We start from the raw sequence: 10,418 nt of genomic DNA on the forward strand, positions 1-10,418 counted from the left end.
TAGGTAGGGGAATTGAAAAAGGAAAAACCTGGGTACTCAACAGGATAAAACTGGGGGGGCCACTGGGGTGGCCAGCTTATACTCAGGGGGGGCACCCCCCCTGTGAATGAAGGGGTTATTTTTGGTGACTTTTTGAATATTATGTTAAATGTTTTCACTTATTGTCTCGCATTATCTGCTCAGTTAATCTGAGTGTTTATTTTGTTTTTATTTTTTGTGCTCCAAGCCATGAACTGGTCCTGAGTGTTGGAATAAAAACTACATCCGAATATAACCGAATATAAACAAACTAAAAACAACAACAACATTTTTCAGAGGCTGTCTGGGTACACAGGCCGTGGACTAATTCCATTTTCAGGATTTTACCTTGGTTCTATGGTTGGGTCCTGCCGGTAGATGGGGGCAGTCAGAACCAGCCTGGCATTAAAAGTCCAGGAAAAGTTGTGGACCACCCCGGATAGTCCGTGAGGAGCCCCTGATTGGTCTGTTTGGAGTGTGGTRTCAAATGTCCCACGCAGCCTGAACGCAACCCAACTTTTCCATAACTGAAGTGTTTCTTGGTGCCGTTCTTCAAAAGTTAATTAGAGCCACCAGAAGAACCCAAGAACCAACGATGTCGCGGTCGGAACAGAAAGAAACCTCAGAGAACCCGACACCGAGCTCGGAACCAGAACAAAAAGTTGTTTCCGTGAACCCCAGAGCGGTCTGTAAGGTGTGTAAACGCTTGTACCGGGACCCAAAGATCCTGCCCTGCCTGCACACGTTCTGCTCGGACTGCATCAGCGCGCTGGAGCCCTTCTCTTACGGAACCGGGGGGGCGGCGGAGACGAAGCGACCGGCAGTCCCGGTAACGGTGCTGTGTCCCGAGTGCGACTCCGAGGTGGACATCCCTCGGTCCGGGCCGGCGGGGCTGAGCACAGACCACCTGGCGCTGGACGAGGTGTTTGTGGAGACCCTGGWGTCGGACGGTCCGCTGGGGTGCGACCTGTGCGGCGAGGGAGGCGCGGAGAGCCGCTGCGACGTCTGCTGCGTCAACCTGTGCGGCTTCTGCTGCCAGGCTCACAGGTGGAGTAGACCCGGTGTGCTGGGTCAGTTTTACCTGAAGCTGAGAGCTCTGACAGCCACATCAAACATTCATACATCTGATCTGAGCCTCCAGGGTCAAGTAGAGAAAGATCAAATTAATAACATCATGAAGACCAAGGGCCCCCCCAGCTCAGAAACAAAGCTGTGGAGGAGCCTACAGTTAACCCTCAACATCCCATGGAGCTCTGTTAAATCCATTATGGAGAAATTATTATTTTTATTTCACTTTATTCATTAAAAACTTTTATATAGAGAGTGATAAATAAAAAGGACAAAAGAAAAGAAAATTTTCATATCTGCCCCTTATTAGCACTATAAATTTAAAAAGCTTTAGTTAAATATTATCCTGACTCCAGCCTGAAATATTTGCAATTTTTGTAAACGAAACAAAAAATGATGTCAAATCCTTCACATCTTATTTGAATAAGTCAATACAAACTACATAATATATATTTTTAATAAACTACCTTCTGTCATATTTTTTAAACACATTAAATGTTCTGGAAGTTTTAATTCCAGTATCAAGATTATTCCATAAATGTATTCCTTGAAATGAAGTAAACTAGTTACAATAGTGGGGTTTTTTTTTACATCTCTTTGCTCTTAATATTATATTGACTATTTACATGTAATATTTTCTTGTATATAATTTGCATGGTGCCATAATGAACCAAATCATAAAATTTCAGTCATTTCAAATGATGAAATCAATGTATTTCTAGGATGCCCTAATGTTTTCTACTAATAATTCTCACAGCTCTTTTTTGTCAAAATAGGATTTGTAATTGAAGGGATTTTTGTAAACGATCAGCTGGTGTGTGTGTGTGTGTGTGTGTGTGTTATCCTGTGTTCTGGCTGTAGCATAAACAAAAGTTAGTGACGTTCTTAACGTCTGACTTTAAAGGTAACACCTCCAGGGGTGTAACCAGGAAGACACATACATTAAAAGGTCAGTTTATCATTATATGAATAGGATTTTTAGAGAGTTTTGAGTTGTGCAGAGTAGGGCTGCCACAAACGATTATTTTTATAATCGATTAATCACAGATTATTTTTTCGATTAGTCGACTAATCGGATCATACGTTAATTGAAAATAAAACATACAGCTTATTGCGCCAGAATGCACCTGCTATCATAACCATGATTAGATTTTAGCAATATGCTAACTAAAAATAATTGCCATGGAAGGCAAGTTCTGCCTTGCAGATATTGCACAGTTTTCTCTTTCATTTTCTTAAAATGATCCCACACTTTGAGCTCCGTTGTCAGGTAGCCATGATACCAGAGCCTGTCTGTATAATGTCTTGTGACGTCCACGGCCTATGCCAGTTACCACTACTGTGCATGTGTGTCAAGGACAGAAAGGCAGATGTGGCCGTGGAAGGTGTCAAAGCAGTTTGGAGAGAAAAACAAAGTAAAGAACAAAAAAAAAAAAACGATTAATCGATTATTAAATTACTCATCGATTATTTTAATAATCGATTAGTAGTCGACTAATGGTGGCAGCCCTAGTGCAGAGTCTCTGCTTAGATTCAGACTGCTGGGCTGTTTCTGTTTTTGTTTCTTGATACAAGCTAAACGCTGAGGCCTGACTGCTGTGCTGGTTACTGCTGTGTGGAGCTGATTAGAGTCAGATCAGGAAAGATTTTTAAAGATATCCAAGTGGGTTCCTACTATTGTTCAGAATTCCATTTTTGAATGACGCTGATCTCTACATAATGGTAAGATACCCTCACCTGTCAATAGCAGCGGGTTCTGACTTTATCAGTCCATTAAATGGAAGTTATTAGCGGTTATCTGTCCCATAGAATGGCTTCAGGCTGTCCCGACAGTGCCTCCTAGTGGGTTAACATATCAATGACATTGAATGTGTAAATAACAAAAACATATTTTAATAAATGTTTTGTCTGGGGGGTGTTCTCGCTGCCCGTGCCTGGTCTCGATCCTGGCTCTCCCGCCCGGCGCGCTATCCATTGCCCTACGTTGGGCCTGCAACAATGGTCTACTTTATCACAGCCCATGTCGTTTTCTCTAAAATTTACCTTAGTGGCTTTATGCCTCATATTAACCAGCCAGTTTGGACGTTAYCAGTTCATTCTATGGGACGGAGAACCCACTAGGCGGCACAGTCAGGACAGTCTGAAGCCATTCTATGGGACTGATAACGACTAATAACGTCCATTTAATAGATGATAACATCTGAAGCAGGTGTCAATAGAGGGTTTACAATAATGAGTGAACCAAACAAGGAGGGCATCAGAGAAACATTCGTGAGGCCAAAGATAACTGATGGAAATAAAGCTCTTCTACAGAAATGGATCAAGGACAACATCAGGTCTAAGGTAAATTAACCACCAAATGTGACATCATCAGCCTCACAGTGAAGCGTGGTGGTGATGTCATGCTGTGGGGATGTTCTATACTTTCAGGCACTAAGAAAAGTGAAAGATGGCTGGAACAAAATATTTAGAACCTTTTTGAAAGTTATATTTTTGAGTCCTGCAAAGGTTTGAAACTGGGACAAAGTTKAACCTTACAGGTGTATTGTTTATGTTTTTACTGAGCATACTGTTGTCTCGTGTGCAGGCGTCAGAAGCGAACAGCTTCTCACTCTGTTCATGCTGTGGCGGAGCTGAAGGCTCGTGGTTGTCTCTGTCGCCCTGTCCTCTGCTCCCWCCACCCGGGCCAGGAGCTCAGGCTCTTCTGTCCGCCCTGCGACCTGCCCGTCTGTCTGGAGTGCGCTGCCACGCTGCACCGTGACCATGGCTGCTGCCCCACGCACCACGTCATCAATCAGCACAGCGACTGCATCCGAGAACTGGTCGGCTCGCGGCTGCGGCCTCGTCTGGAGCAGCTGGAGGAGGCGCTGCAGAAGGTCCTCAGAAACCCAACTCTAATCTTTTATCTCTCCCTTGTGTGCAGAATTATTATCCCAAGGTGTTGGGACACAAAGGACCCCTCCTGTTTGAAATGCAGTGTATTTTTTTTCTACCCTCTTCCAGGTGGAAGCTTCCCAGGACAATCTGCAGGCACGAGCTGAGGCGGTGGCAAGTGAAATTAGAGCGTTTGCACGAGGCTACGCCAGCGCTGTGGAGGCTCACTGCCTGTCTCTGCTGCGACGTCTGGAGGAGCTGCGGCTCCAACGCAGGTTTGAGAGAATCCGTTAATAAAAGTATTTTGTAGGAACTCCACCACCACTTGGCGGTGCGGCAGACAGATTCTCACCTTTAAGCTGGTTCTTCTGCCCTGCAGGAACCACCTCCATCTGCAGGGGGCACAGCTGCAGCAGACGCTGCAAGACGTCCGAGGTGGTGTGGAGTTTGCAGAGCGACTTCTCAGTTGCGGTTCAGATGCTGAGATTCTTAGTGCCAAAGGAGTCACTCTAAGGAGACTCACTGATTTGGCAGAGAATAGTCCTGAACCCCAACCGGCTGCAGCTGCCCCTGACGACAGTAGCAGTATCTGCTTCCTGCCCACTGAGACGGCAGGGGAGGTGGAGGGCTACCCGCTGGTGGGTGTGATCAACTCCAGGACTTTGGATGTCAGCCGGTGCACCATTGAAGGAGAAGGTAAACGTCTCAGAAAAGTTTAATGGATCGACATTTTTTTGTTCTTCAGATCTGTGTTCATTTGTAGCGTCCAGTGGTGGGCAGTGCCAGTCCAAAAATTAGCTCCGCAATTTCTAAAGCCCTTATGAAAATATTTAGGTCCGCAACTTCAAAAGCACTTGTGCCGTAGAAAAACTAGTGGAAGCTAATTTTTAAGTGCAAGTTCAATTTGACACTTACTAGCAATTCATGTACACTATATGCACAACACTGCCAACTCAGTGATGCCAACTCCTGAGCAAGAAAAGTCCCTGATGACTGTCCTAAAAGTCGCTAGAAGTCGCTAGATGACGTCATCGCTTTATTTGCATAGTTGGATGTTTGTCAATAATTGTGATCTGAGCTATAGGAGAGATGATGAAGAGAATAAAAGTGAATAAAAACACTAAATATGTTTAGAACTGCAATTAAACTTAATGAAATAAAAATAATTTTATGACTTCAATGCTTAGATCCACATAAATTAAATTTGTGGGAATTTTAAATTTAATCTGCAGACAGTTCGATGTCAGGAGACACAGGGAGGAAGAGGTGAAGAAGTGACTGATCTGTGAGTCAAACACAGCTGGGTCCAGAGATTTAGTTTAGAGAGACAGTGCCAGAGAAAAAAACATTACAGTAAATATTACATCCCGCTTTGTAAACCASACAGAAGCAGTGGAAGCTTCGCGCATGCATGATTCATTTGCAGCAGTCTCTCTTCTCGGCTGACTTCAGCCAAGGGTGGGGGTAGGGTTGGGGGTGCTGCACGAGGCTTCAGTGACTCGGACGGCTTTAGGAAGGGGGAGGGGCTCACCTCCGCGCTCGCTGCTTGCGGAGGAACAGAGGAGGAAAGGAAAACAGTGCTTGGAAAATGCTGTCGCCAAAGCTCCTAAAAGTCTCTAAAAACACCGGGGCTAGATTTGTCGGTCAAATCTAGCGACTTTTTGGGGAAAAGGGGTCTGAAAAGTCGCTAGATCTAGTGACAAAGTCTCTAAGTTGGCAACACTGTGCAAACTAGCGGTGTATGAACTCTTTTACAACTTAATTCTACAAGCGCCGATTGCTGGGGATGTGATTTCATGAAACAGACCTTTAGCTCCTGGTGTAAAAATTAAAAAGTTGATGAGGATTGCTCAGCTGCTTCTTTGTCTTTTTCTTTTGTTTGTTGTAGATTTTTCATTAAAGAAGCATCAATAAAGTAATTTTAAAACTGTTTATTGGGAAACTGAAGCGATGCATTCTGGGTACATGATGGATTTGATTTGTGATGAGAAACGAAAGCACAGAGTACAGGAAACTATCTTCACTTCAAAATAAAAGCGTGGATTTTAAAGTTTTCCATGTAGTTGCTCCAGTTGACCACTAGATGTCAGTCTTCATTAGCATAACATCTTTAAATCATTTCTGCGTCTCTTACCTTGTTGGCCGATTGCTTCGACCAATTACGTCAAGTATTGAGCTCCAGCGTTTAAACTTTATTTTTGTATTATTTTTGTATATTTGTAAAGTAAAATAAATCAATACATACAAAATTTTAGTATGGATTACAAACGGTAAGTGTTTTTGCTATTGCCTTCCTGCTATGTAAGCAGACACAAAGCATTGTGGGAAATGAGAACTGTGACCCAAAGCAACAGTCATCAAGGATATCTTCTCAATAAGTGTGTTTAATTGGGAGGGGTGCTGATGGATAGATCATGTGTGTTGTGATTCATTGACAGTCATACCTTCTGCTGTTCAAGATAATGATGACTGGTAGATAATTAGTTATTAGTGGTACTGCATTTTAATTTTAGAAAGCGCAAATCTGCTTATGAATTATAAAAATAGTAAGACCGCTAAAGCACAAACGAAATATTTAGGTCCACAATTAGCGGATTTGCGCTTTAGCGGACTGGTGCCCACCACTGCATCAACATCATCATAGCATCGTAGCATCAACCTTTTTATTTATGAGAGAAACAGAAGTCAGTGCAGACTGAGTTATTGCTGTGCAGATAAACACCACTGCTGCTGCCTCTGTAAGGGAATTAAAGAAATTCCCCAGCAGCTGAAGGAATGTTGAAATGACTCAACATTCCTTCAGGTAATACACTTTGAGGATGTTTACACACAAAACATAGCAGGTCCATACACGTGCCATCAAGACAAAGGAAACTTCGACCTGACTACAAGACAGTTTTTCATACACAAAACCACTACTCACAAAAACGTATTTTTAAATATTTTACCAGTTCAGAAAAGGTAAAAAAAAAAGTTAAAATATTTTAAAAGTGTACTTGTATCTTAAGTGTCTTTATTTTGTTATTCACAATCATTCATTTATTTGAAAACTTCCAGTCGTTCAAATTAACATGTAACTAGAGAATTTGCATTTCCTACAAACATGTAGTGTGAATCCTTGATGCTGAAAATTTTTTGCTGAAAATAGGACAACAAAAGTGAAAGATCAGTAGAAGAATGGCGGCACGGTGGCTCCGTTGGTAGAGCTGATGTCTCTCAGCAAGCAGGTTGCCGGATTAAATCCCGGCCCTGGGATCTTTCTGGGTAGAGTTTGCATGTTCTCTCCGGGCATGTTTGGGTTCTCTCCAGGAACTCTGGCTTCCTCCCACAGACCAAAGTCATGACTGTTAGGTTAACTGATAACTCTTAATTGTCCCTAGGTGTGAGTGAGAGAGTGGTTGTTTGTCTCGAGGTGTCCCTGTGATGGGCTTGTGACCTGTGTGGGTGTACCCCGGGTGTACCCCGGCCCTCACACTGTGACTGCTGGATATTGGCACCAGTGACCCCCCCCCCCCCCACACACACACACACACACACACACACACACACACCCCATGTAAAGCTTAGTCTGTTGGAGAAATATGTAACGGTTTGTGTATTTATATGAGTTGTTGTTCTAGGAGTTTAGTCTTTATTACCTCCGCCAACGGCAAGGTAATATTTTCAGTCGCTTATGTCTGTCCGTCTGTCTGTCAGTCGGTCTGTCGTTCTGTCTGTGGACATTACTCAAAAACTTGTGGACGAATTGTCATGAAATTTTTACCTCATGTAGGTACTGGACCAAGTAACACACCTTTACATTTTGGTGATGTTCCGGATCACGATGCGGATACAGGAATTTTTTTTCTTTCAACACTCTGAGATCGGCAAAGCTGTGATGCTTTCACAGGGCGTGGGTTTCAAAGTGTCCAGCAGGTGGCACTGTAGTATTGGTGTGCCCCTTTGTAACTCTAGTGTTACAGGATGGGGGAAATTGGTCTTGGCGGAGGTTTGCACTCTCCGATTGCTTCTAGTTTATTTATTTTCTTCTTTTTTGTTTTGGTTTTGTTATTTGAAGACTATTTTTTAAATAATTATTTTGAGAAAAGGGGCAGATATAATATTTTTTCTTCTTCTGCAGTAAGAAGCTGAAATTATCACAAAAAGGTGAAGTTAGCAGAAAACAGCTAAAGGAATCATACAAATTTGAAATTAGTAGAAGAATAGCAGAAGACGTCAGAATAATACCTAAAAATCAGAAAAAGCTAAAATCATCTAAATAAAAGGCTAAAGAAGCCGAAAAAGGTTAAAAAGCAGAAACAGAACAAAATATGAAAAGTGCGGTAAAAGATTTATGAACACTGTGAAGAGTGTTAAGTATGATTACAACATCTCCATTTGTTTTATATGAGAAAAAAATGGCAGAAAAAAGCTAAATATCTCAAAACTTATAAATTGCTGAAACACCAAAAGTCATATCCAGAATGTCCTAAAGGAGCAGAACGTTTTGATATATAAGTAGTTGAAATGGAAGTAATATTGCATAACGAGGTGCATGCAGAAAACATGGAAGAAAACTGGTTTGAGTATGAATGTTGCTCAGTGTTCACACTACAGTGTTAATGATGCTGCTACATCAATGGAGCCTGATTACAGTCACTTAGGTACACCACAAGATGGCAGTCATGTTAAATAAATATCAAACTGAATGATTAAAACCTGTTGGTTTTTCACTTGTATTTTTGTTATTTGAGCTAAAAACATGTTGTTAGTTAAAATGACATCACCTGGTTCACAGGAGCAGATGGTCTTACAGTCAGGTGGGTCATTTTCTGGTCACATTAGCAAACTGAAGCATCTTGTGGAGATTTGTTGCTGATTCTCTGGGKCTCACTCTGAAAGCCTGAAGCTGTTGACTTGTGCCAGAGGTGGAAACCTAAAGCAAACACAGGTTTCTGGACGGAGTTTTGTTCTTCTCAATAAGCTAAAGTACAGAGCTAATGTTTGCTAACAGCTCTGTGTGTTGTCAGATGTTTGTCTTGTGCAGGAACTTGTCCTCAAATGACTCTGAAACATCAAATCTTTCATTAGGAATGATAGTGTCTTTATTTTGTGTTGGATTACCTTTAAAGCAGTTCTGGATTARCCCTTCAGTCTTTGTGGCACAATGTTACAAATTTTTTCAGCAGTTTTGTGAGAAACTGATCAGAGTTTGTGCTCTTCAGGTTGTGTCGTTTGGAGGGTGTCAGTGCTACAGATCAAAACTCCCCACATACAGTCTCTTTTATCTCTAGAACCCAGTAGTCAGTTTGATTTTACGTTTGTAATAATCTAAACTATGACAGAGCCAGACTCTTACAGCAAATCTMCAGGATTTACTTGGATATTCAGGTTCTTGTTTGCTCTCTAAGTATTTTTGGTCTATAAATCCCTAATTCTGGAGACATTTTAATATGAAACAAATTGTTTTGACAGACAGTCTATGTTTAGATAATTTATCTTTTCATCCAGAGTGTGTTAATGTCTCTGTTCTGCCCTCTGTCCTCTCACCCTCTCTTGTGGTCACAGGTCTGCGTCAGTGCACTGAGGACCAGAAGGGCCACTTCATGCTGGTGTGTCGAGATTCAGCCGGGGAGCAGCTGGCCCGAGGAGGAGAGCGTGTCCTCGTCAGCATCGTCCACAAAGACAAGAAGAACTGGTGAGCGCTTCTTAGTGTCCGGTGGGCTCTGCCAGGACCATTTCTGACTCAGAAAGTCAGAATGAAAAACAACCCTGGAACCTTGTTGACTGTTTTTTATTATTATTTTTTTGTTTCTTTGTTTTTTGAGGCAACTCTTTAGTTCTACTTATGTATTCTTGCTTTTTGCAAAGTTTTAAGATGCTGACAAGCTAATGTTTATTTTAACTGTAAGCAAGTCTGCAGTAGGCTGTTTGTTTCACTTGCTAACAGGCTAACTCTTACAGCTTATAACACAGATGAAATCCTTTAACTGGAACAATGTTTTCTGTTTTTGTAACTAAAGTTAAAATGTCAAATGGGGGAAAAAATAATAGTTTTTTCATCAAACATGAAAAAAGAAAAGGTTTGCTTGTGTTTTTCTTTTCAGCACAGTGCAGACGGCAGTGGTTGACAACAATGATGGGACGTACTGTGTCTCATACAAACCTGAGGAACAAGGAGCTTATTCTGTGTGGGTCTGTGTCAGAGCGCAACATATAAAGGTATAAAACTATTCTGTCTGCAGAAAATCTTTAGTAATTCAAATTCAATTCAAAAAAATTTTAAAAAAAATTAAAGAGAGCTGAGCTGGAATCAGAGTTTAAATATACATATCCATTTTCTTTCTTCAGGTTAGTAACACAAGGTTCCTGCAGATCCTTAATGGAAACCAATTATGGGTCCTAGAAATTTTTCTGGTATGTCTGTGGGCTATCCAGACCATGTTCATTCAATTTAATGCACAAAATAATTCTCAGAT

At 41.7% G+C, this 10,418-nt stretch overlaps 1 protein-coding gene across 1 annotated transcript in view; it reads left to right on the plus strand.

Annotated features, from left to right (window-relative positions):
- Positions 1–369: 369 nt before the first annotated feature.
- The window catches only part of trim45 (tripartite motif containing 45), a 17,427-nt gene continuing 7,378 nt past the window's right edge, over positions 370–10,418 (plus strand). The window contains exons 1-6 of the mRNA XM_014026639.1: positions 370–1,065; positions 3,674–3,962; positions 4,090–4,235; positions 4,340–4,656; positions 9,508–9,637; positions 10,047–10,161. Of these exons, the coding sequence (XP_013882093.1) occupies positions 614–1,065; positions 3,674–3,962; positions 4,090–4,235; positions 4,340–4,656; positions 9,508–9,637; positions 10,047–10,161 (1,449 nt within the window). The 5' untranslated portion in view covers positions 370–613. The remainder of the gene's footprint in view (positions 1,066–3,673; positions 3,963–4,089; positions 4,236–4,339; positions 4,657–9,507; positions 9,638–10,046; positions 10,162–10,418) is intronic.

Source organism: Austrofundulus limnaeus, unplaced genomic scaffold (assembly GCF_001266775.1).
Source record: "Austrofundulus limnaeus strain Quisiro unplaced genomic scaffold, Austrofundulus_limnaeus-1.0 Scaffold575, whole genome shotgun sequence".
In the NCBI taxonomy this organism is placed as follows: domain Eukaryota; kingdom Metazoa; phylum Chordata; class Actinopteri; order Cyprinodontiformes; family Rivulidae; genus Austrofundulus; species Austrofundulus limnaeus.